The sequence below is a fragment of the Chiloscyllium plagiosum genome, unplaced genomic scaffold (genome assembly GCF_037043375.1).
Source record: "Chiloscyllium plagiosum isolate Xiang-an unplaced genomic scaffold, Cpla_swu_hap1 HiC_scaffold_26, whole genome shotgun sequence".
Lineage (NCBI taxonomy): Eukaryota > Metazoa > Chordata > Chondrichthyes > Orectolobiformes > Hemiscylliidae > Chiloscyllium > Chiloscyllium plagiosum.
The window spans coordinates 30,765,510-30,793,031 of record NW_028270164.1 but is presented as its reverse complement, the minus strand read 5'-3'; the positions used below and the strand labels follow the sequence as shown (position 1 = coordinate 30,793,031).

At 40.6% G+C, this 27,522-nt stretch overlaps 1 protein-coding gene across 2 annotated transcripts in view; it reads left to right on the top strand.

Annotated features, from left to right (window-relative positions):
* Window positions 1–27,522, top strand: part of LOC122563202 (mitogen-activated protein kinase 14) — a 79,389-nt gene that overhangs the window by 8,623 nt on the left and 43,244 nt on the right. For both annotated transcript variants that reach the window (XM_043716756.2, XM_087973600.1), the window contains exons 2-3: window positions 17,845–17,974; window positions 19,899–19,957. In XM_043716756.2, the coding sequence (XP_043572691.1) occupies window positions 17,845–17,974; window positions 19,899–19,957 (189 nt within the window). The remainder of the gene's footprint in view (window positions 1–17,844; window positions 17,975–19,898; window positions 19,958–27,522) is intronic.

The window sequence follows — 27,522 nt, the reverse complement described above, 5'->3', positions numbered from 1 at the left end:
GGGACTAGATTGGGTTTGGATATCTGGTCGGCATGGACGGGTTGGACTGAAGGGTCTGTTTCCATGCTGTACATCTCGGACTCTATGACTGACCTAGATTCTCCCACAAGGGAAAACTACCTTCTTTACAAACTACCCTGTTGAAGACCCGTAAGAATTTTGTTTCAATAAGTTTGTCACTCATTTTTCTAAACTCCAATAAGTGCAAGTCTAAGCTACATCTCATCGTAAAACTGTCCTTGCATACCTGGTATCAGTGGAGTCAACCTTCTCTGGGCTCCAACGCCAATATAGCTTTCCTTGGACAAGGGGCCTAAAACTGTTAGTGTCTCAGCTGTGGTCTGAGTTTTAGTAAAACTTCCCATATTCCGTTTGAAAGCTAGTGAATCTCCTCTGAACCCCCTCCAGTGCATTTGCACCCTTCTAATAGTATGATGAGTAGAACTGCACACAGTATTCTATCTGTTGTTTACAAAGTTGTAACAAGTCTTCCTTGCTCCTATATTCTTTGGTCTGGCTATTTGAAGGCAAACATCCCACATGCTGCCTTTGTCATCCTGTCTACCTGTCCTGACCTCTTCAGGGATCAACAGACTTGTACACCAAGGTCCCTTTGTTCCTCAGTACCCTCTGCTATTCGTTATGCAAAAAGGGAGGGATATACACAATGCATCACCTTGTAATTATCGAAAATAAATTCCATCTGCTATTGTTCTGCCCAATTTACCAACTGATCAATATCAAACTGTAGCCTGCGAACGTCCTCCTCATGATTAAAATCATCAATTTTCATGTCATCTGTAAGCTTGATTATACTTACTACATTTGCATCTAAGTTGAGGATACACAATAAACAGCAAGGGTCCCTGTAGTACAATGCTGGTCATGGGTTTCTACTTTTTAAAAAAAAACAGCCCTTCACCATTACCCTTTGCCTCCTATCTGTAAGCCAATTTTGGATCCAGTTTGCCAACTTGCCTTGGATTACATGGGATCTTTTTGGACCAGCCTTCCATGAGCGATTTTGTCAAAGGCCTTACTGGAGTCTATGTAAACCACATCAACCGTACGACCATCATCAATATATTTAGTCACCTTTCAAAAAAAATTAATCAGATAGGATCTCTTCCACCTCTGACTACAGAGGTGACAAATCTGACTACAATGTCCTTCTCTTCTGTGAATACGGGTAAGTATTAATTTAAAGCCTCACCCATGTCCGCTGGCTCCTCGCATAGGTTGGCCCTTTGATGTCTTGATCCCACTCTTTCATAAGTAATCCTCTTACTCTAACATACTTGTAAAAGCCTTGGTGTTTTCCTTGATCCCTTCTGCCACAGACATCTCATGGCCCTTTTTTTTTTTGCTAGTATATTTTCCTTTTTAAGTCCACTTTTGTGTATTTCTAGATGCTCTGCTATTAAACCCTTTATAACAGACTCTATTTTCTCAATAACAGAAGGACTTGAGTGATCTGAGATCAGTCTGATAGGGTATGGAGTCTTGAATCTTGGATGAGTTAGTTATGTGAAAAAACAGAAGCCAGTCATGAAGGGATTGGAAAACTCTCAGAAGTGAATTTGAATGGTCATGGGCTATGATTTTCGACTGGAATTGATCGGAAGGTAGAAAAATGACCTTGGATCTTGTAAAAGTTCATTTCTGGATCAGAGGATACCAAGGTATGACTTGGTGGATGGCAAAGGGGATGTAATATGATGGGGATGGAATTTATTGCAGAAAATAAATTTCAAGGTTTTTACTTTCTGAATATTGTGCTTAAATTCATGAGAAATGCTATGAAAGGGGATTTTCCACTTTGTTTCCCTTGTGGTTTCGCTCTTAGTTCTATTGAAGCATCAGACAGGATACGATGCACAAAACTTGCAAGGCTATGGTATCAATCTTGTCTGTTAGCACACTTGCCTCCAAATCAGAAGATTGTGGTTTCAAGCGGTTTTAAATCTAGAGGTGAAATCACATCATTTAACTACAGCTAACCACCATATAGTGGTTAGGGAATTCTACACTGTGGGAAAATGTTTTTTGGCTCACGTGACCCCTTAGGTGAGTGGAAGAAACCTCATAACATTATTTGCAGAGTCAATGCTTCCTAGTTTGGTTAGTATTAATCATTCAACAAATATCACTAAAATAAATTGGTTATTTCATTAATGTTTGTGGGATCTTTTGTGCAAATAGGGTAGTGTTATTGTTACTTGATTATTTGATGCTTCATTGTTTCAAAGCATTTTGCAACTGTTCTGTACAATTGTAATCTTAAATACCATTTAAATATCCAATACTTTCTCATAGTATCTTAATTTGTAGAGTTACCATCATGCAAATCCTTGAAATAGGTTTTTTCCTTACCGTACAAACTATTTTCCCTCAATATAATGGTAAAGCCAATAAATAGTGGGCAAGTCCAGCTGTGTTTGCAGAATAATTATTTTGAAAACAACAGAAAACTTTGGCCATTCATTCGATCACTTCAAAATTCTTCCCTGGTTTATATACTCTTAATCTACTTGTGCATGTGGAGACTTCTGACCTGAATGTGATGCAGCTGTTACTGGTCAACAGAACTAATGAATGCAAACAATTTCTTTTTGGCCTGTTAATTTTTTGATTTTGGTTTTTTGACATTTCATTCTTTTAAAAATTGAATTGTCCTGCGCGCAAAATAAAATATCAGCATCCTCTATTCTGAGCTGTTCAGAAATAACTATTGGCAATTATATACAATATACATATACTATGAATACAACTGAAAATCCATTGTAGATATCAGAATTTTTTAAGTGTTTGGCTTTAGCTGAAAAGAGACATTTTGCTGAAGCACTTTGTCTTCCACTCCACCTCCATGTTATTTGCTTTCTGTGATTAAATATCTAATTTACAATTTCTAATTTCGATTCACAGGGTCATAGTAACAGGTGTTGACCATTCAGCCTGTCAAGCCTGCATGACTCTTTAATAATGGCTGTTTGAATACTTTAATGCCTTTTACTCATCCCACCCCAATAGCCTTATATCATTGATAGATTTGTGACTATCAATCTCAGGCTTTAACATAGTCAACTACTGAGCTTCCAGATCCCACTGGTACAGAATTCTAAAGGTTCACAATCCTTTGAGGAAAAGAACATTTCATCTGCATCTAGTGGCGGCATCCTTTTTATTTTCAAATTGTGTCCCCGGTTCTAGACTCTCAAACATCTTGCCTGAATCTACAACCTATCCCTTTTTACTATTTTTTTAACTTCCAGTGACATCACCTCTCATTAGTCAATACTCCAGAGAATTCAAGGCCAGTTTGTCCAGTGTATCTTTTGGACAAGTCCCCATTCTGGGAACAAGTCTGGTGAATCTTTACTAACTTTTATTGCAAAAGTGTCATTCCTGAGAAAAAGCCTAAAAATGCACATGTCCGGCAGCATTCTAACAAAGCTCCTAGACAGTTGAAGGAAGACTTCAGTAGTCCTGAACTCTAATCTTGCAGTAAAGGCTATCATTTATTTTCCTAACATTCATCTTCCTAATTGTTTGGTGCACCTGCATGTTCGCCTTTAGTGACTGATGAACAAGGGCACCTAGTCCCTTTTGTAGATTTCCAGTTTTCAATTTCCTATCTTTTAAGAAATGCTCTGCACATCTGTTTCTCCTGCCAAAGTGGATAATCTCACCTCACATTTTCCATATATTTCATCTGCTTAAGCGTGTGCAAATCCTTCTGAAGTTGCTTTCCACCTTGCTTACCCCACACACTCTCTTTCTTCCAAATTTGCAGATGGTACAATGCATTTTATTTGGTTCCTACCACAAGTTGTTGACACTTGTGAATAGCTAAGGCCTTAGTTCTGATCCTTGCAGTGATCCACGAGCCACAACCTGCCAATGTGAGAATGACCCATCTATTCCCACGGTTTCTAGTTAGCTAATCCTTAGTGCATGCCAGTATATTATCTTCTATCCCAGGTGTTTGAATTTTTTAACCAGTCTCCTGTAACAGGGTACTGTAACAGAAATCTTCTGAAAGTCTAAGTCGAACGCAGGACTGCATTAGCAGTCCATTATAAACTTTATTAGTAACCTCTTCCAAAAAAAAATCTAATTTGTTGAATGTGACTTCCTATTCACAAATCTATACTGACTATGCCCAGTCATTATTTTCCAAATGTGTTTATGGTAGTTTTCATAGCAGACTCTTGCATGTTCCCTACTACTGATCTGTAGTTAACAGGTCTGTAGTTCTGTGTTCATGCTCACTTTCCTTAAATAGTGTAGTGATATTTGATACTTTACAATCTGCAGCAGTCATTCCAACAACCAAAGAATTTTGGAAGATAATTACCAATTCATTGACTATATATCCAACTCCTTCAATGTCCTGGGATGGAGGATATCCGCTCATGGGGATTTATCTACTTTCAGTGCCATTAATTTAGTCAGCACAGTCTTTTTATTGATGATTTCTTGCAACTCTTCAATTTCCCTAGCTACTTGGATTTCTCTTTCTGGGAGATTTCTTGCATTGACCTCAGTGACAACAGAGTAATCATTCAGTTTCTTCGTAATTACACCATTCTCCATTATAAATTCTCACAATTCTGCCTGTGATGGTCATATAATCTATACAGTGTGCAAAGAAGCCATTTGGCCCATTGAGTCTGCACCAACCCTTTGAAGATCAAACCATCCCAACTCTATAAGCTGAATGCATACAAATCGACTTGCGAGTGGACTCTTTGCGATCCAGGGCCTGCCTGTACTTCAGAACCTATTGAACTGTAATATCTTGCCTCAAATCACAAAACAAAGACTATTGCATAAAGTAGGAACTTATGGTGCAAGAGGTAACATAGCTTTATGGATAAAAGATTGACTGATCGGCAATAGTATGCATACATTTGTTTTTGGTTCTAATTGGCAGGATGAGAGCAATTGGGTCCTGCAGGGACCTGTGCTGGGCCCTCAACTTTGTACAGTTTATATCAGTGACATGATGGGATTAAATGTATGGTGGCTAAATGGTGACACAGATAGTGTAATGCGTGTTGCAAAGATGATGTAACAAGGACATCGATTATAGATGGAGTTTTGTCTGCTCATTTAACCTAGTAAATGGAGTATGAGGGGGAGAAATATGAAGTAGTTGAGGACAGATGAAGGGAAAATAGTTTGACAGCTCTGCGAGTTTTGAACTTTCTGCTTCATTGTAGTAGAAATAAGGCTGTTGAATATATTTCAAGGCGACATTATTCTTGTTCGGCAAGCGAGTTAATAGGTGTTGGGGATAGATCAGTGTGTGGAATTTGGAATGCAACATGTAGTTATGATTTAATTGAATGGCAGAGGAGGCTTGCTTCTCATTTGTATGTTTGTAACTTGAATTATACAATTTCTTTAACAAAGGAAGAGGCTAGATGAGTTTTATATTAATGTAGTTCTTGTCCATGAGGCAGACGTGTTTGACAATTGTAATACAATTATAGTCTATCCAATGTTGACTTCTAACATTGCAAACTCTGGCTAGTTTTTGAGTAATTACGACACCATAGAAGCATCTTAATTTTAAATATGTTTGAGATTTTGAATCCGTCCATTTTATTTAAACATCACAAATTACATTGTCTCAGCCTCATTTTTTGAAATGTAATTCATCTATATTCGATGTCCTTGTTACATCATCTTTGCAACGCATATTACTATGTGTCACCATTTAGCCACCATACATTTTTATTTGTTAATATCTTTTTATCTAAAGAGATGCATTTATTAATGAATAAGCAGACTGTTTGTGCAAATAGTTACAACAAAATATGAGAGAGAACTTGGTTGTTAAAAAGAAATCTCTAAAATCTAGAGCTTTTGCTTTCTCGGCAGCCTTTCAAGATCTACATTACTTTTCTGTCCTGTTATGATGATTCAGATCTAACCTCTTCGAATAGTTGCCTAATTTTGTTGCTTACATTTGAACTAGTTCAGAAAAAAATTACTTTTCAGTGTTTGTTTTTTTAGTGGAGCAGAAAAAGAGGAAATAAAGATTTGATGATTTGCTTCACAAGCAATATTTTTGGCTTATTATGGTAATTGCTCATTGTCCTTGGAAATGTGTGTGTGCGTGTTACTGCTTTACTTCAAAAGTATACTTGATTTTAAAAAAAACTGTCACTAGGGTTTTTCGATTCTGTACATATGGAGAACTAACAAATCCAAAGGCATTTCTTTTTTGCACAAGGTTATATTTACATACTTATGAGGCGTCGGGAGGGTCTGATAACTGAATAGACACCAATTAATTCCAGAAAGACCTTAGTGGTCTTTCCCAACTGCACCTTGACAACAGTTGCCCAAATTTTTGTGCAGATGGGTGCACTATAGTCCTGGACCTTGGAATGTGCCAGCCTGTAACACTCAGTAGAGATCAACTTCTTGCTCTCAAAAACAAGCCAGTTTCAGGCAGACCTAAAGAGTGTCTTTCAATGAGTTGATGGTCTTCCAGGCGCAGTTGATGTTTGTCGTGGGGGGTGGGTCTGTCTGTCAGTCAGTTGATCCCAGGGAACAGATTGTAGAGCACAGAGTTCTGCGTCATGGATGTGCTTGGAACGAACCTCAACAAAAACCACTCTCTCCAGACTTCCTTTGCCAAGGTACATTCCAGAAGAAGATGTGTGACAGTCTGTACATCCTGACAGTCACTTTGAGGGCAGTGTGGGTGGCACAATCTGGGCACACAGGATCTCACAAGTAATGCCCTTCTTACCACCAGCCAAGCAATGTCTTGGTGCTTGTTGGAAAGTTCTGGTGATGCATTCTGCCAAATGACTTTGACAGTCTCTCCGGGAACAACCCAACAGGATTCATCCTCTCCCTTTTCTGGTAGGATATTGAGAGCAATACATGCTGACCACGTCTTGATGGACTTGTAATCGCATATGGTGTTCTCTGCAAATTTCTCCATGAAGGACAGATTATACAGAATGGACCAATTGCTGGGAACATTCCATGAATTCGATGCCAGTCCCATCCTTCGCAATGCCGGGGACAGAGAGAACCTCAGTACGTACACTAGATATTTGTGTACTCTGGGTTTAGGCAAAGCATGATGCAGCTGCACATTAAGATTGTCATCAGGATGACAGCATTGCATACGTGTTTATTGCTGAAAAGAGATACTGTTGAAGCTTAGTTATATGATTCTTATTGAGAAATGTAAGAATATCAAATTTCTAAAGGAAGAACAATTTATGTTGCATGGGAAAGCAGTGTTGATTAGCAAGTGGACTCTGGTCATGGCAGTACTGTGGAGAATGCACAAGGGATTAGTTATCTCCCACACTTTTTTAAGTGAAAGAGGAGCAAAGGATAGAATCCTGTGAATGAATATATGTATAGGTTAAGTATGTAGGTGACAGGCACTGAAGGTGAGCCTAACTGATCATAACTCAGTGTAATTCTTAGTGCAGGTACTTGTTGACCTGATGCAAGATGTACAATATACCTATCATCATTTTTGAAAGATGGATTTTAAAATAGAAGCAGAAGAATTTTGGGCATGTGCTTGGGAGAACTTCTAAAACCCTAAGAACCCTGGTTAAGATGTTTATGGCAGGCAAAGTAAACACAGCAAAGCCACTAGTTTTGTTTTGACCTCCAGAATCAACTTGTTCAATTCAGAACAGATGAGTATGGTTATCCAGTCACCTCAGCAGAATTGTTTTTTTGTCTGAGAAACCCAAAGCCCAAAGAGTTGGTATAGTAGTCTTCACGTTGAGAACTGAGTGAATTTAGGTCCTCAGAATTATGAAAGGTTCATGCCTGCAGATTTGGAGGGAATTGTAAAATTGTTTGTGTATTCCATAAGGGGGGAAAACTGGAAGAAGATTGAGTAGAAATGTAGAATTGAGATAGGACATTATTTTTGTGGATGAATCTCTATAACAGTTAATGTTGGAGAAACAGGGTTGAAACTTTTTGTTGTTTGTGTTAAAATCTTTCTAAACTGTATTCTATACCACTGTTCTACACTTTTGTGTAATGTGAATAATGCATTAAGAACATCTGCATCCACATGGAACATAGGATGTTGAGAGGTGACTTTTTTTTGAGGTTTATAAAATCATGAGGGGTATAGATAGAATTAACGGTAGGTGTCTTTTCTGTAGGATGTGGACTTTCAAGATTAGGGGGCATATTTTCAAGGTGAGAGGAAAGAGGTTTAAAAAAAGACAAGGGGACAAATTATTTAGACAGAGGGTGGTTTGCGTGTGGAATGACCTTCCTGAGGAAGTGGTGGATGCGGACACAGTTATGATGTTTAAAAAACATTTGGATAAGTACACGAATGAGAGCTTTGGAGGGATGTGAGCCAGGAGCAGTCATGTTGTACTAATTTAGTTTGGGATTATGCTTGGTATGGACTAGTTAGACTGAAGGATCTGTTTCCATGCTGGTATGGATTTATGGCTCTGTATATGTTTCAGTCACAAACCACTTCAGTGTCGAACTTTTTTGGAAAAAAAAATTAACCTGATCTGAGATTGTGTTTTTATTCTGGATTTGATTTATCCTGGTGTCTTATTGATTAGGATTATAAGTGATAACTCAGGATTGTACTGTCCATTTACAGAATTGCACCAAATGTTGGACACTGAGCTGTTTTGTGAACATAAAAACGAAAGAACAGTGGGTATTGTAAATTAGTAACAAAACCAGAAGTTGTTGGAAAGGCTCCGCAGGTTTGGCAGCATCTGTGAAGGGAAACCAAAGCTAACATTTTGGGTCTGGTGACCTTCAATTGATACTGGCGAGGAAAATGTTGGTTTATATGCAGAAGATAAGGTGGGGGTCGCGGGTAAGGAGTAAATAATAAGGATAGAGCCCAAAGATTGAGAAGAACAGTTAGACAAAGGAGTGGGTAACAATCTGGCTTGGAGGGTGAATAGTGGAAACTTAGTGGCTAACAATAGGTAGCATGTAATGGCAGACTGTGATAATAAGGCCTGATGTGTGGCATAGGGAATGAAGACATGGACCTAAAATGATCAAACTAAATATTGAGTCCAGAGGGCTGCAGGGTCCTGAAAAAGACAACGAGTTTTTCTTCTAGCTTGTGCTGAGCTTCTCTAGAACACTCTGCAAGGCCAAGAGAGAATGGTGTGTTAAAGTGGCAGACAAATGGAAACTGTATATTCAGCCTGCAGAAAAGATAGATGTTCTGCAAAACAATCGCCCAGTCTACACTTGTGGTCTCCTCTAAATGAGGAGAAAAGATTGTGAGCAGCAAATGTAGTAGAGTAGATTGTGAGAAGTGCAAATAAAGTGCTGCTTCACCTGGAAAGTATGTTTGGGCTCTTTGGGTACTGAGGAGGGAGGAGATAAATGTGCAATGCTTGCCCCTTCAGTGGTTGCAGAGGAAAGTGCCGTGTGGCTCTGGAAGATGTTGGGAGTGAAGGAACATGGACCAAGAGTCCTGGAGGGAATGCTCCCTGCGGAAGGCAGACAAGAGGGGAGGGCAATATGTGTGCTGATGGCATCTTGCTGGGGGTGGTGGAAATGGTGGCTGATCTTCTGATGTATATGCTGGTGAGATAAGGGTATGGGGAACCCTGTCACTGGGAGAAGAGAGGGGGATTGAGGGCAGGTGTGGTTGATGGGTCGGACCTGATTGGGGGTCCTGTCAACAGTAGTGCTAGGGAATCCAGAGTTCAGGAAGAAGGTGGACGTTTCGGAGGCTCCCTTGCTGAATTGTGCCTTATCAGAACATATGAAGCGGAGACTAAGTGTGAGAATGGAATGCTGTCTTTACAGGAAGCAGGGTACAAGGATGTATAGTCCAGATGACTGTGGGAGCCCGTGGGTTTATAGTGGATGTTAGTGGTCAGACTGTCCCCAGAAATGGAAACTGATGTCCAGGAAGGAAGGAAACCGTGGTAGACCAGGTGAAAGTGAGGGCAGGGTGAAAACAAGAAGCGAAACCAATAAACTTTTCGAATTCTGGATGGAAGAGGGAAGCAACACCAATGACATCATCGATTATACAGGAAAGAGTTGTGAGTGGGGCCCAGAATAGGATTGAAACCAGGAATGTTCCACTTAGCCCCCAAAAGAGAGGTGTAACGGGCCCGTGTGGGTATCATGGCCACCCCTTGACTTGAAGAAAATAAGAGTTAAGAGAAGTGGTTGAGGATGAGCAAAGGAATGTATGATGAGAGGGGATAGTTCAGGCCTTTGCTTCCAGGGAGAAGTGGAGAGCCCTGAGACCACCCTGGTTGGGGGATGGACTTGTAAAGGGATTGCACGTCCGTGGTAAAGAGGAGATGGCTGGAGCCTGCAAACTGGCAATTCTGAAACTGGCATTGTGTCAGGAATCACGGATGTATGTGGGCAGGGACTGGACTGGGGAGAAATGACAGAGTCTAGGTAGGAAGAGATGAGTTCTCTGGGGCAGGAGCAAGCTGAGATGGGTAGTCCTGTTTGTGGATTTTCAGAAGGAGATAGATGCAAGTTTTGCAGGGCTGAGGGACTATCAGCTTGAAGGCAGTGGGGGAGGAGATCACCATACGAGATGAGGTAAGTGTCCATAGTTGATACAATGGCCTGATGTGCTATGGTAGGGTCATGGTCCAGGGGAAGATGATAGGAGGTATCGGAGACCTGTTGCTCAGCCTCTGCAATACACCGGACAAGAAAACAGTGCCACCCTTATCGGCAGTGTTAATAACAAGTCTGGGTTGGATGTCAGTGCATGGAGTGCAGTCAGTTTGGAGGGAGATTGGCTGCCTCAATTTCTCTGCTCCCCTTACCCAATCCAACCTGTCTCCCTCCAAACTGACTGCACGCAGTATGCTTGGATCCCAACCCTGACTTATTAACCCTGCCAGTAAGGGTGTTGCTGTTGTAGTCTGGTGTACTAACCTCTACATTGCAGAGGCTACAGCAGCTCTCAGATACCACCTCGTATCTTCCCCTGAGTCTTTTTATTTTTGATCTGAAGAGGTTGATAATATCTTGTGTCAAAATCTCATTTGAAGATTGCTCTGTCTGTATTACACTGAAGTTTCAGTCTATCTTTTGCATTCATATCCTGGAGTAGGATTTCAGTACAGTTGAAAAATGTGTTGCTGGAAAAGCGCAACAGGTCAGGCAGCATCCAAGGAGTAGGAGAATCGGCGTTTCGGGCATAAGCCCTTCTTCAGGAATGAGGAGGGTGTGCCAAGCGGCGAAGATAAAAGGTAGGGAGGAGGGACTTGGGGGAGGGGCGTTGGGAATGCGATAGGTGGAAGGAGGTTAAGGTGAGGGTGATAGACCGGTGGGGGTGGAGAGTTCAGGAAGAAGATTGCAGGTCAAGAAAGCAGTGCTGAGTCCGAGGGTTGGGACTGAGATAAGGTGGGGGGAGGGGAAATGAGGAAGCTGGGAGAAATCTGCATTCTTCATCCCTTGTGGTTGGAGGGTTCCTAGGCGGAAGATGAGACGCTCTTACTCCAGGCGTCATGTTGCCATGGTCTGGCGATGGAGGAGGCCAAGGACTTGCATGTCCTTGGCAAAGTGGGAGGGGGAGTTAGTGTTCAGCCACAGGGCGGTTGGGTTGGTTGGTGTGGGTGACCCAGAGGTGTTCTCTGAAACGTTCTGCAAGTAAGCGGCCTGTCTCCCCAATATAGAGGAGGCCACATTGGGTGCATCGGATGCAGTAAATGATGTGTGTGGAGGTGCAGGTGAATTTGTGACAGATATGGAAGGATCCCTTGGGGCCTTGGAAGAAAGTGAGGGGGGAGGTGTGGGCGCAAGTCTTGCATCTCTTCCGGTTGCAGGGGAAGGTGCCAGGAATGGAGGTTGGGTTGGTGCAGGTTGTGGACCTGATGAGGGAGTCGCGGAGGGAGTGGTCTTTCTGGAATGCTGATAGGGAGGGAAATATATCTTTGGTGGTGGGGTCTGTTTGGAGGTGGCTGAAATGACTAAGGATGATAAGAAGTATCTGGAGGTTGCTGGGGTGGTAGGTGAGGACCAGTGGGGTCTGTCCTGGTGGCGATTGGAGGGGTGGGTTTCAAGGGCAGAGGAGCGGGAAGTGGAGGAGATGCAATGGAGAGCATCGTCAACCACACGTCTGAGGGGAAATTGCGGTCTTTGAAGAAGGAGGCCATCTGGGTTGTTCAGTATTGGAATTGGTCCTCCTGGGAGCAGATGCGGCGGAGGCGAAGGAATTGGGAATATGGCGTTTTTACAAGGGGCAGGGTGGGAGGAAGTGTAATCTAGGTAGCTGTGGGAGTCGGTCGGTTTATAGTGAATGTCTGTGTTTAGTTGGTCGCCCGAGATAGAAATAGGTCTAGGAAGGGGAGAGAGGAGTCTGAGACGGTCCAGGTAAATTTGAGATCAGGGTGGAAGGTGTTAGTAAAGTGGATGAACTGTTCAACCTCCCACGAGGTAGTGCCGATACAGTCATCGATGTAGCGGGGGGGAAAAGGTGGGGGATGGTGCCAGTGTTCAGTACAGTTGTTGTAAATGGGAATCAACAGTATCATTCCTTAACACCTCTTAGTTGAAGAGATGCACCGTTTTTCAATGTTGCCAAGACATTTTCTATCGGCATAAGTCTGGATTGTATGTGCATATTTGACTGTGTTGTAGAATTGACTGTGGAATTTCACTGGATGTGGGCATTCCTAGCTAAGCTTGTATTTATTACCCTATTCCTAACTAATGACAAGATGTAAGCTCTTTTGAACTGCTGCAGTTCATGGTGGGAGTAAATACACCAAAAGTGCTGCCAGGGAGGGAGTTTTGGGGTATGTGGTAGTGCCCTCACCTCTGAGCCAAGAGGCTCAGGTCCCACCTGTTCCCGGGATGTGTTGTGACTGCTTTGGACAAGTTTCTCTCTTTTTATTTAAAACACATCAATAATGGCTATATAGTTCCGAGTTAAGGTGGTGTGTGGCTTGGAGGTGGTGGTCTTTGCATGCATTGTTGCCCTACAATCAGAGTCTGACAGCACAGAGACAGGCCCTTCGGCTCCAACTGGTCTAAGTTGACCAAAATGTCCATCCACGCTAACCCCATTTGCCTGCACTTAGTCAATATCCTTCTAATCCTTTCCTGTCCATGTATTTGTCCAATGCCTTTTAAATGTTAATGTACCCGCATCAACCACTCCCGCTGGCAGCTCATTCCATATGTGTATCTCCCTCTGTGTTACCACAGTTGCTCCTCAAGTTCCCTTTTTTATTCTCTTCCTTGTAACGTTCAACTGATGGCCCACTAGCCCTCTATTCCCCAACCCGGAGAAAAAGACTGACTGCATTCACCCTATCCATGCCTCTCTTGACCATGTACACCTCTCTAAGGTTTCCCTTCAGTCTCCTAAGCTCTGAAGACAAAGTCCTAGCTTGTCCAACCTCTTCCTTTTGAGACCATTGAGTCCAGGCAACATCCTGTATATTTCTTCTGCACTCTTTCCAGTTTAATAACATCCTTCCTATAATGTGATCAAAAATGAACACAATATCAAGTGCGGCCTCACCAATGGCCTGTATAACTGCAACGTAACTTCCCAATTTCTATATTCACTGCCCTGACTGAAGGCCAGTGTGCCAAAGGTAACCTTCATGGGCCTATCTACTTGTTACTCCACTTTAGAGAACAGTGCATCTAAATTCCAAGATCCTCTGTTCCACTACACTACTTAAAGCTCTACCATTCACTATGAAACTCGTACCTTGATTTGACTTTCCGAAAAGTAAGACCTCACACTTATCTATGTTAAATTTCAGTTGCCATTTCTTGGCCCACTTTCCCAGCTAGTGAAGATCCTGCTGCAATTTCTGATAACCTTTTTCACTGTCCACGATGCCGTCTGTTTTAGTGTCATCAGCAAACTTTCCAATCATACCTTGTACATTTTTATCTAAATAATTGCTATAGATAACAAACAGCAATGGCCTAGCACTGACCCCTGAGACACTCCACTAGTTACAGGCTTCCAGTCTGACGAGCATCTTTCCATTGTTAACCCTCTGCTTCATGCCATCGAGCCAGTTTTGTGTCCAATTTGCCAGCTCGCTCTAGATTCCAATTGATCTAACCTTCCAGAACAACATGCCATATGAAACCTTATCAAAGGCCTTGGTGATATCCATATAGACTCTACTCCCCTACTTCATCAACCTTCCTGGTCACTTTTCATTAAAGAACTCTAATAAATTTGAGAGACATGGTCTCTCACTCAAAGCCATGCTGACTACTTCTAATCCAATCCTGACTTTCTAAATGCATGTGTACCATATCCCTAAGAATCTTCTCAAGTAATTTACCCACCACCGCTGTTAAGCTTACTGATCTAGTTCCTAGACATTTCTTTGCAGCTCTTGAATAAGGGCACAACATTCACTACCCTTCAGTCTCTGGGACCTTCCCTGGGGGTAACGATGATGCAAAAATATCAGCCAGGGCTCCTGTACTTTCTCTAGCCTCTTGCAGTGTTCTTAGATATATCTGGTCAGAACCAAGGGATTTATCCACCTTCATACATTCTAATATATCTAACAACATCTCTACTGTGATATGGACTGCCCCAAGATATAGAGTCAGAGATGTACAGCATGGAAACAGACCCTTCGGTCCAACCCGTCCATGCCAACAGATATCCCAACCCAATCTAGTCCCACCTGTCAACACTCATTCCATATCCCTCCTATTCGTATACCCATCCAGGTGCCTTTTAAATGTTGCAATTGTAGCAGCCTCCACCACTTCCTCTGGCAGCTCATTCCATACATGTACCACCCTCTGTGTGAAAAAGTTGCCCCTTAGGTTTCTTTTATATATTTCCCCTCTGACCCTAAACCTATGCCCTCTAGTTCTGGACCCACCCACCCCCCACACCCCAGGGAAAAGGCTTTGTCTATTTATCCTATCCATGCTGCTCATAATTTTGTAAACCTCTATTAGGTCACCCCTCAGCCTAACGTCCCCAAGTTTTTGTGTCTTTCTCCATGGTAAACACACAGAAATATTCACTGAGAACCTCTCCCATCTCTTGTGGTTCTACACATACATGTCCACTTTGGTCCTTGAGGGACTCTCATCTCTTTGGTTTTTTTTCCTTTTAATATACTTAAAGAACCTCTTTGGATTCACCCTAATCTTATCAGCCAAGGCTTATTGAGCCCCCTTTTTGCCCTCTTGATTTCCTCCTTCAGTAAACTCCTGTATTCAGTTTAAAATCTTACATCACCAGGTTATCGTCCAGATCTATTTGGAAGTACGAGCTTTCAGAGTGCTGCTCCTTCGTCAGGCTGCCTATACTTCCAAATAAACCTGTTTGGAGGTGTTATGATTTCTAACTTCGCCCATCCTAGTCCCAAACCGGAACCTTCATCATATCTCCATGCATTCCCTTGATCCCAGCTCCCTGTGACCGAGCCACACCTTTTTTTTTCCTGGTCAAAGCCTCAATATCTCTTGTCATCATGGGTTCCCAATTCCTGCCAACCTTGTCCTTCACCCTCACAAGAGCATAGCCTTTGAACTCAAGCTATCTCATGTTTGAGGGTGTCCTGCTTGCTAGAAGTCCTTTTGACTGCAAACAAACTACTCCAATCAACCCCTGCAATCTCCTACCTAATACCATCAAAATTTGCCTTGGCCCAAATTAGATCTTGAACCTCTGACTAGTTTTGTCCCTCTCCATAACTATATTTTAAAATTAATAGAACTATGGTCACGAGTCCCAAAGTGCTCCCCCACTGTCACACTGTTACCTGTCTTGCCCTATTTCCCAAGAGTAGGTAGAGTTTTGTCCCTTCCTGAGTAGGACCCTCTTGAGGAAAATTTCCTGAACGCACTTAACAAATTCCACCCTATCTAAGGCCTTAACACTAGCAGTCCCAGTCTATGTTAGGAAAATTAAAATCCCCTACTATGACAACTCTATTGCTTCTAAAAGTCTCCCCAATTTACCCACATATTTGTTTCTCTAATTCCCGTTGACTATTTGGGGGCCTATAGTACAACCCCAGTAATGTCACCATATCCTCCTTAGCTCCACCCACAAAGCCTCACTGATGATCCTTCAGTTATTTCATCTGACTACTGCTGTGATACCTGCCTTAATCAAAAAGACAACTACCCCTCTCTCTTACTCTCACCACCTCTGTCCCACTTAAAGCACCTGTTCCCTGGCACATTAAGCTGCCAGTCCTATCCTCCCTGAGCCATGTTTCTGTAATGGCTATAATATCCCAGTGGTAATAGTGAATTTATCATGCTTTTTATGTACAGATTATACCAGGGCAATTTTTCGCATTGCTGTGTAGATGCACTATTGTTGCTGTACTGGAAAAGCTAGGTTAGGGGCACAGTTATATCTGGAGCACATGTTCTCAGTGTTTATTGTAGGCATTTGATGGATCACATTGCCTTTGCACTATCTGAGGTCTTCAGCCATTTCTTAACCTTGAGTGCAATGAATTGAATTGGCTGAAGATTGAAGTCTCTGATATTGAGACCTCGGGAGGTGACCAGGATGGATCAACTACTTGACACTTCTGGCTGAAGGTGGATGCAAATGATTCCGCCTTGTCCTTTGCACTGATAATGCTGAGCTCTGAATATCCCCTCTTTAGAGATGTGATAATGTGAAACTGCCTCCCTTTTTAGTTTTTCTGTTTATTTCCCAACTCCTTTCCCTGTAGTAGAGCAAAAACCAATTCTGACAGGACAAGACAGTGGAAAGGTAATTTCAAAGAAGCATACACTTCCTTCCTCACTCACTCAATTCCCCATTAACTAATCTACAGGGACTTGCATTTCACGTTCGGTTGCGCTCATTTGTAGATGTTATGACGCATCTCTGGAGCAGGTGGGACTTTAACCCAGGCCTCCTGGGTAGCTAGGTACACTGCTACTGCACAACAGCCCAGAAGCAGACTTTATAGTTTATGTAATCAATAATTTTAAACATTGATTTCACGATTAGATGAGTTTATAGTTAGGGATATTGCATGACAAATGGCGAGTGACTGAATGCAAACAGATCTGTTAAGTGGAATGTTACATTTCAGTTTTCTATTAGTAATCACGTTTACTAAAATATTGGGAAGGCCATAACTATTGAAATTTACTTGTTTTCAAATACTTGAAACAGTATAATCAGTATACTTGTAGGATTGTTTCTCTGTGTGTCTCTAAACACGGTGGACTGCAGTGGGGGGGGGGGAGAAAAAATGTTTTAAAAACAGATTTACCAAGATGACTGCATAATTTCACAGCAAAGAATTTGATACCAACTGTGAACTGCTTTTGTGGCTTTGGGTTCCTACAATATACAGCTGATGAGAAGCTGAGGAATTAGTTACAAGTGGAACTGGTTCTCACCTAACTGAACAAGTTGGAACTGGAAGCGAGTGTCTTTCTCTCCCTAACAAGAATGTATAGTTGCTCTCTCCAGCAGAAACTGCATGCTTTCTGCAGTAAAAATAACTCTGTTTATACTTGAGGAAAACCAGTTGCCTTTATTGCATTAGTTGCTGAGAGTTGTGACTGTTGAATTGAAAAATCAGTTGTTCTATACGACTTGCAAACCAGTGGAATCTTCCAAACAAAGACACCTGAAAACCATGGGTGTGACTACCTGAAGAAGTGTTATCTTAACATCTGAGTCAGGAAGCAAAGACCACTGAAATCATTTTCCAAATTTTTCTACTTTTGCAAATGTTTTCTATGTGAGAGAGAAAGGGGGAGTGCAGTTTATTAGGGGTTTTGAAAATGATTGATTATATGCCAAGTGCTCTTATATATATTTTGATGATAGCTGAACATAAATGAGTTTTTCTTGTCTTTTTGCAGCTCTGCTTTTGATACGCAATCAAGTTATCGCGTGGCAGTAAAAAAACTTTCCAGACCATTTCAATCTATCATCCATGCAAAACGAACATACAGAGAGCTACGGTTGTTGAAGCATATGAAACATGAAAATGTAAGTACTCCCGTTGAAGTGAATATCAGTAATGTCACTTATTCTGGCATCCTAAAAGAACTATTAGAATAATGAAGCCAGTTTTTCTCTTGCAAATGTTGGACATTGTTACATTTATCCATGTGATATGGAATTTCATTTCCAAAATAGTGTAAATACTTTGCCACTGAAACATGTTATAAATGGTATGGTATACAGTACTGCATTATGCTGTATTAAATTTTGCAGACCTTTTGAATTAGATTGTTTTTATCTGATTAGTTTAATATTCCCACAGCTTTACTTAAGTTGGTAAGTGTGTGAATTTGCTCCAAACTTAATGTGATTTAGATTGTTCAGAATAATTTAACAAAAGCTATTTGTAACATTACTGTCAAAGAGCTAGCATCTACGTAATTCACATAATCCACATAATTTGTGCATTACTTTTTTTTATCCTTGCAAATGTTTTCTCTCCAAGTAATTTTGTGTGTGTACTTAAGATGGTAGAAACTTGTTGCTTGAAAGAAAATCAGTTTGTTCTTCACTTTTTCTCAGCTATCTTGAATCTGTTCCTTTGATTACTGATCCTCCTGCCTGCTTTTTCACCTAGTCTAGCAAAAGCTTCTTTAGGTTATTGCATCAGGTGAGAGTATGAAGAGATCCCAGGATTGCCGTCACATATTTCCTATTCTGGAAGCTCTTCTGTATTTAGTATGCAACATGTTCCATACTCTATAATGCCCCATTGTCCTGACAATTTTGTTTTTTCCCCATCCCAAAACAGCACTTGTTGCCCCCCTCACAATGCAAGTTAATTCAGTCGTTCCTAAATCCAATTCCCACTTTTGTCAAATCCTCCCTTACCACAGTCACATCTTCAACATAACTCGCTTATCTCCAATGTTGGCACATGCTTCCACTGCTGCACGTTTTGGAGAGCTGTCTGCACAATTTTTCTGTTTGCCCGAGAGCATCTCTCCCTGCAGCTACTAAAATATTAACTGTGTTTCAAATTCTTTCATTACATTAATCGCATGCCCTCTGTTTTGAATTGCACTCCTCTTGGAGTGCATATAGACATATGTCCTCCCTTGGCTCAATCTGAAAACAAATTGCCTAAACGATTTTTTAAAAATTGTACAAATATTCAGTAAACTGAATCCTCATTTCCTATATTTGGAAACATTTTAAATCATTCACAAAGTATTCATGCAGACTTTTGTTTTCAAAAACAACTTCTTTTGAAATGAGTAGGATATTAGCCATTCTGGACCCATTTCACAGTTCATTATACTTGCTTGTACTTTGTACTTGGGAATTTTTAATCCACTGCCTCAGGATGAAGGTTTAGCTAACAGTGATTTGCTTGGGCAGTTTGTCAAATATGATGACTTTCTATATGGAACACTTACTTCCATATATGCAGAATTTGCCTGTGTTTATTCAATTAAATAGACTTAAGTAGCATTCCAGCATTTCCTCATTGTTAAACCCCCACCCAGAAATATGCAATTTATAAGTGGTTTTAAAATTGATGATACTCCATTAACTCATTGTTTAAGTTTTACTTTTCTTGGACAACGTGATCTTTTTAAAGTGGGGAAGCAAACTTGCACAAAATTTTATTCACAAACCTGCACGCTCAAGAATTTGAAGGAAGATCTGGAGTGATGTTTATAAGATTGGTCCCTCATTACTGTTTAACTGCATTTGCTACATGTCATGTTTGAGGAAAAGTTGACTTATGTACATTTTATCTTTGGTAAAATCTTTCAAACTATAAACAGATTGGTGTCACTAGTGCCTGAATAACTAGTAGGAAAAATATGATGGATCCCATCGGAAATTGCAGAAGAGTTTAAAACATGTTGAGCTTCTGCATCTGAGAGAAAAGTTCTGCATCTTGAGTTTTATGCCTTGACTTAGGTTTTTGTTCTTTTAGGTAATTGGCCTATTGGATGTTTTCACACCAGCAACAACATTGCAAGATTTTACTGATGTGTAAGTGTGCTATCTTTATAAATTTATTCTTTTTCTGGAGTTATTGTTTACAGATATAGGCCTTCATGTATCACTGACTGTTATCCATTTCATCCCCTTAACCAGCCCAATTTATTAAGCAACCTAACAAAGCCAATTTATTTCGAAGCTAGTAACCCTAAAGTTGGATATGTTGTGGCTACTTTTTAGATTTTAAAATAAATCTGCTTTCTGGGTGGAGATATTTCTGAATGACACTGTGAAATCATGGAGGACATCAGATTTGCTGTTGATTTTTCTGATTTTGTAACTTTATGCTATGCTTTTTCCAATATTTTCTGGAGCATTTTTCAAACAAGTTTGTACTATTTTCAAATTTTACTGTTGCTTTTTTATACAGTATTGAAATGGCTACAAAAGTATTTTTTAATTGCATGTTCAAATAAGATAAGTTGACTATTTTTGAACAACTAATACATCTTTTAAAGCTCGATAGAATTAGAAAAGCCAACAGAAACCGCCTGTTATAACATACTGTACAGGTACATCTTTTAATTAAGACTGTTCTAACAAGAATATGGTTTGTTCGGGGAAGCCAGTCACCTCAGCAGAATTGTTTTTTTGTCTGAGAAACCCTAAGCCCAAAGAGTTGGTATAGTAGTCTTCACATTGTGAGAACTGAGTGAATTTAGGTCCTCGGAATTATGAAAGGTTCATGCCTGCAGATTTGGAGGGAATTGTAAAATTGTCTGTGTATTCCACAGGGGGAAAAAAAACAGGAAGGAGAAGATCGAGTAGAAACCTAGAATTGAGATAGGGCATTATTTTTGTGGATGGATCTCTGTAATAGTTAATGTTGCAGAAACAGGGTTGAAACTTTGTTTTGTTGTTTGTGTTAAAATCTTTCTAAACTGTAGTCTACATCAAGACCAATGTCCTATACTTTTGTGTGATAAATGTGAATGCATTAAGAACATCCGCATGGAGCAGAGGAGGTTGAGAGATGACTTTTTTAAATAGAGGTTTATAAAATCATGGTATAGATAGGGTTAACGGTAGGTGCCTTTTCTGTAGGATGTGGGCTTTCAAGATTAGGGGGCATATTTTCAAGGTGAGAGGAAAGAGGTTTTAGAAAAAGATGGGGGACAAATTGTTTACACAGAGGTGGTTTGCGTGTGCAATGACCTTCCTGAGGAAGTGGTGGATGTGGGCACGGTTATGATGTTTAAAAGACATTTGGATAAGTACATGAATGAGAGCTTTGGAGGGATATGAGCCGAGAGCAGTCATGTTGTACTAATTTAGTTTGGGATTATGCTTGGCATGGACTGGTTAGACTGAAGGGTCTGTTTCCATGTTGTATTGCTCTGACTCTAAAGTAGCCAGGGAATTTGCAACTCCACAGCAAGGTTGAAAAAAGTATTCACGTGTTCACTGGTTAATAATTGTAGACGCATCTATGTGTTCTACAAAAAAAAAGGAATGGAAAAAGGGAAATCATATTTTTAATCATAACTGAAGGGAAATAAATGGAGAAAGAGATTGAGGAATTTCATCCCAAGTTCTAAACTCAATTGTCATTTAAATCCATTCTCACATGTAAAGGTCGTATCTCTTTTCCTCTGTATTTTCGATTATGGACTGAAATGGGAAAGTAATTGTTTTAAACACCTGAGGACTGTTGAAGGATTGTTCCAAATGTTAAAAGCAAGTAACCTGATACTCATTGTAAGTACTGTTTATGCTGTTGCCTTTTCAAGCATTAGTCGAAACCAAATTTGCAGATGAGGTGAAGCCACTTCGTATGTATGACTGGAGCTTTGGCTGAGAGCAAGGTATTCTGCCTGCTAACAACTGTGAATAGATCTCAGATAGCTGAACAGCTTGAGGTGTGATTTGGCTGAATCAGTTAGATCTTTGCAAAGGTAGCAGCTGTAGCTCTTTTCTGCATAAAATGCAAGCTGAATTAAGCATGAATTTTTATCTGGAAAGTTTCCTTCTTCGCGAAATTCAAGGTATCAAATGAAAGAAGCATTGCCACCCAGTTCTCTGCAATGCCAATTTGATTATATTTTACTTGATTAGGTTTTTTAAAAGGTTAGTTTTGGCCGAAAAACATGAATTCTGAAAGTATGCTTTGCAATCCATTATATTCTGCAAAGTAGATTCTAAGTTCTAAATTAATGTTATGGTGTTTTGCTAGTTGGGGAATCTGGCAGTACAGAGTATTAGGGATTGAAATGTATTTCATTTAAAATCTCAGATGTTATCAAGTACTTAGATATTGTATGCACGATATGAAGGGGTAGAGGTGGTAGTGCTAAAATCACAATCTCATTATGGTATTCTCATTTTGAGGAACGAATTGATGAAATGATAAAACTTGACGTTTTTAATTTTGCAATTTTGCATTTAAGAATATATGTTCTTGTGTTAGTTTCATATGGTGAAGTTGTTCATCATCCTCCTAGGTAAATGCAATAAATGTAACAACGTTTCAAAACTACATATATTAGTGAGGGTGGTGGATATTGGGGCTGAGGTCAATCATGACCAAGCTGCTTTATGTTGGAGAGAGGATGAGGTGGTACAGTAAAGTATGGTGGTTTTGTTGGCTGAGAGGACTATACCCACTGGGACCCTATGAGGTTTTGAAAGTGTTTGGGCCGGGGGGGAGAGGTTGGATTAGATGAGTCACTGACCTTGAGTAACAGTTCCCTATCTCCATCACCATGTACAGTCCATACGTTAGTTTGTTAACTAATAGCTACTTCTCTCCCCCAACCAACTGTACAAAAAGTGTGTTGAAATAAGTTTCTTGCAGAGGAGTTTAGACTTTGTTACAACAGAAGAATGTGCCAACTGTTTAAGCTTGCAGTACAAACATCCATATGAGCACGTGAATTCCGAGCAGGAGTAGTTCATTCATTCCACTAACCTGCTATGCTATTCAATAAGATCGAGGCTGATCTGATTATAACCTCAAATCTGCATTCCTGCTTATCCTTGACGACCCTTCACCCTCTTGCTTAACAAGATCGTATCTGTACCTTGAAAATATGAGGGCATGGATAAATAGACAAGATCTTTTCCCTGGGGTGGGTGAGTCCCAAACTAGAGGTCAGAGGTTTAGGGTGAGAGGGGAAAGATATAAAAGGGACCTAAAGGGCAACTTTTTCTTGCAAAGGGTGGTGCGTGTATGGAGTGAGCTGCCAGAGGAAGTGGTGGAAGCTAGTACAATTAGAACATTTAAAAGGCATCTGGCTGGGTTTATGAATAGAAAGGGTTTAGAGGGATATGGGCCAGGTGCTTGCAACTGGGACTAGATTAGTTTAGAATATCTAGTCAGCATGGATGAGTGGGATCGAAAGGTCTGTTGATTTATGCACCAATTCATCAACAGCCATTTCAGCTGCTAATCGTGCCGTTTTAACTCTCTGCTTTTCTACATGAGTTTTCACTACTTCAGGAAGTGAATTTTTGAATTCCTTCAAAATAATCGTCTAAGAGCATCAAAGGTTTGCTCTATTTTTCTTGCCCTTATCCCCCTACCAAAATTAATTTGTTTGATCCTTTCAGACTCAGTGTAGTTTTGACCAGGGTACCACTTTAAATGCTTGAAATGTTGTCTTTAGGCTTCTAGCACAAGCTCATATGCATTTAAGATGGCTTTCTTCACCTCGTACACCCTGAATACCTCAGCTCTACATACAAGTTTTTGTTTGGATCAATAAAACCCACATGGTCACTGGCCACAGCATTTGTTTAGCCACCTCTTCAAATGAGGTGAAATTGGCTTCCGCATCTTTATCAAATTTAGACAATGCTTGAATATATTTTAAACACTTTCTCACCAGGCCTTTGGCTAACATGGGTTTGCTCATCCTCGCTCTCTTCCTCACTAAGCTTACCTTCACCTTTCATCTCCATCTTTTTAAGCTGACTTTCTTGTCTCAGTGTCAATTTCTGAAGTTCAGACTCCCTCTTTCTTCCCTCTCCTTTTTCGTTCTGCTAAAGTGATTCATTCTTTTTTTCTTTCCTCTGCTTTTTAATTGTAATTCAAACTCTTTCATTTCTGTTTCCCTCTAACTCAAGCTGCTTAGTTTTCAATTGAATTTTAGCCATTTCCAAAGATTCTGGCATTTCCACCAAATTTAAATGCTGAGGTATTGTTGTAATTATCTCTTCTTTCCTCACGGAAGGAGACAGCTCCAGCTTGTCTGCTAATTCTGGCAGCATGGTGGTAATCACGTTTTCCAAAACCCCCAAAGTCATTTCTTCCACCCCCAGAAAACTCTTGGTGACTGAGGGAGCCATTGCTATCCCAAGCACTGTTTAAACCAATGGAGCACATGACATTTAATACCTACTACTCGCTGTCTTAGAGTCCAACAATCCTAATCTCAAATCTGAACTGTAGAACAAATTGGTGGCATGGTGGTGCAGTGGTTAGCACTGCTGCCTCACAGCATCAGGGACTCGGGTTTGATTCCAACCTCAGGTGACTGTGTGAAGTTTGCGCATTCTCCCTGTGTCCGCGTGGTTTTCCTCTCGGGTGCTCTGGTTTCCTCCCACAATCCAAAGATGGGCTTATACACTTAATGGTAAGGTCCTCGGGAGTGTTGCTGAACGAAGAAACCTTGGCGTGCAGGTTCATAGCTCCTTGAAAGTGGAGTCGCAGGTAGATAGGATAGCGAAGGAGGTGTTTGGTATGCTTTCCTTTATTGGTCAGAGTATTGAGTACAGGAGTTGGGAGGTCATGTTGCAGCTGTACAGGATATTGGTTAGGCCACTGTTGGAATATTGCATGCAATTCTGATCTCCTTCCTATTGGAAAGATGTTGTGAAGCTTGAAAGGGTTCAGAAAAGATTTACAAGGATGTTACCAGAGTTGGAGGATTTGAGCTATAGGGAGAGGCTGAACAGGCTGGGGCTGTTTTCCCTGGAGCGTTGGAGGCTAAGGGGTGACCTTATGGAGGTTTACAAAATTGAGGGGCATGGATTGGGTAAATAGGCAAAGTCTTTTCCCTGGGGTGGGGGAGTCCAGAACTAGAGGGCATAGGTTTAGGGTGAGAGAGGAAAGATATAAAAGAGACCTATGGGGCAACTTTTCTCAGAGGGTGGTACGTGTATGGAATGAGCTGCCAGAGGAAGTGGTGGAGGCTGGTACAATTGCAACATTTTAAGAGGCATTTGGATGGGTATATGAATAGGGAGGGTTTGGGGGAATATGGGCCGGGTGCTGGCAGGTGGGACTAGATTGGGTTGGGATATCTGGTCGCCATGGACAGATTGGATTAATAGCTATGGCTTATATTTTAAGTTTAGTCAAGAGACTTATCTCCATAAACATATGATCAAGAAAGAATCCACTATACTCACTACTGCAGCCTTTCTTTTGGACAGACTTAAAAACAACCATTAACTTATCTGATTCTGTGCTGTGAACTTCGCCCAACAGTTCCTCCAAGATTAGTTGTGAATTTCATTTTGTTAGTTTTCCCAGGTGCACTCCGATGTCCAGCGATACACTAATTCAAACTGTGCAGGTTGTCTGTCTCTGTGTCTCTGTCTCTCGCGCTCGCGCTCTGTCCTCACCATGTGCTTCCTTTGTCTGCTCTTCTCCCTATCTTTGAATAAAGAATCAGCAGCCACAGTCATTGTCTCTTTAATTACTTCACCATCTGTGAATGATATATTATGCTTTGCTAGAATTGGCAAATGAGATACTACTTTAATGCAAGCCTTATCTTCTGGTTTAGAAAAGGATGACTGTTGAGCTTTCAAGATGGCTTTCAGCTTGTTAACTTCCTACATACAGGGGTAAACTACCTGGGATTTCCTGTGCATCATTTTGCAGTGTTGTTCTAAATTTCCCCGTTTTACTTTGACAAGGCAAACAAATTTTTGCAGTTATGAACAGAATTTCACTTTCCTATTCCATGTGAAAGTTACACTTTTTGAACTCTAAGGAGTTCCAGGTTCATCACCTGTCATTCTTGCTTCAGATGTATTTCAGATTTTTGTCTGCTGCTGATCTTGCTGCAGGTAGTCACCACTGGAATATCTAGAATGTTGCTTGCCTTTCAAGTATGAAGTCATGGGAAGCCACCTCTATCATTACAGTTTGTTTCAGAGGCCCCTGTTCAGCTTACTTTGTTCAGATTGTAGCAGCGTTCTATATTTTCTTCATCCTGTATAGACTTGTTAAATAAGCACCTGGAGGAAAAAAAATCTACAAGTTTTTAGCAAACGAGCGCAGGAGTGAAATTAGCTGAGTTCTCTTGCAGAGAGTTTTGACATGGAAATGAAGGGCTGAATAGCCTATGCTTCTAGTACTGTAATATAAAGGCTTCACACATTTAGTCTTTTGTATATTTCTTCATTTGTAATATTACTACAAAAGTCACTTTATTTGCAATGATAGTCCATCTGGACCAAACTGAAAAAATGTAAATTGACAAAGTCTGTTAAGCTTTTATCTAATAACATGGTTGTCAGACAAAGTAATGCAGCGGTGAGGCGATCATGTGCATAGTGAGGGAATGTGAGCAAGCAGTGAGATCAACTATCGGACTTGGTGATGAGACCACAGCCCTACACTACGAACTTTTGTTTTGCTCAGCCTTTGTGACACCTTGTGCATCCACCTGTTTCCTGTTCTTCACAGTGCCCATCATATCCTCAAAGAACTTAGCACATTGGTCAAGGATGATCCCTTCATACAAAATGATGTTGACTCTGCGAGATTACCTTGTCCTACTTTAAGGGCTACGTTATAATTTCTTATAATAGTTCTTAGAACGTTTTCCTTTTGTCAGATGTTAAGCCAACTGAGCTGAAGTTTCCTGATTTTTATTTAATTTTCTTTTTTGTGAGATGGCAAAAGTTTGCAACCTAATGAGACCAACCCCAAACTGAGGGAATTTTGGAAAGTTAAAATTAATGCTTCAACTATCTCTCTCCACATTAGGACCTTAGGATGAAGTTCAAGACCCAGCTCGAACAGTTTACTGTATCATTTCTGCAGTGATTTGATTTTTCCTGAGCTGCTCCCTCCCTTCTGTTTTCTGATTTATTGTTCCTTGTAGGATGTTACCTGTCCTCTTTATCGTAAAGTGATGCAAAATGCACATTCAGTGGTTCTGCCATTTTCCAAACTTCCGTTAATAGTTCTCTAGTCTCCTTTTCTTTAGGATCAATGCTCATTTTGCCAACTTTTCCTTAAATATTCCTTGAAACTCCTTAGTGCTTGTTTTTGTATTTCTGGTTAATATTTTTCACAACTTTTTTTCCTCCTTTTATAATTCTTTTGGCCTTTCTTTGTTTTGTTTTGATGTGCCGTCCAATCTTCTGGCCTGCCATTATCTGTGCAGTAACATGCTTTTTCTTTAAATTTCTTAGTATTTCTAACATTTCTGGCTAACCACAGATGATCGATCCATCCCTTGGACTTTTTCTTTATTCACTGGACTATACTTCTGTATATTCTGAAATATTCCCTTGGATGTCTGCTACTGAATTTCCATTAACCTATCTTTTATCTTAATTTGCTGATTCACTTTAGCCAGCTATACCTTCTTTTC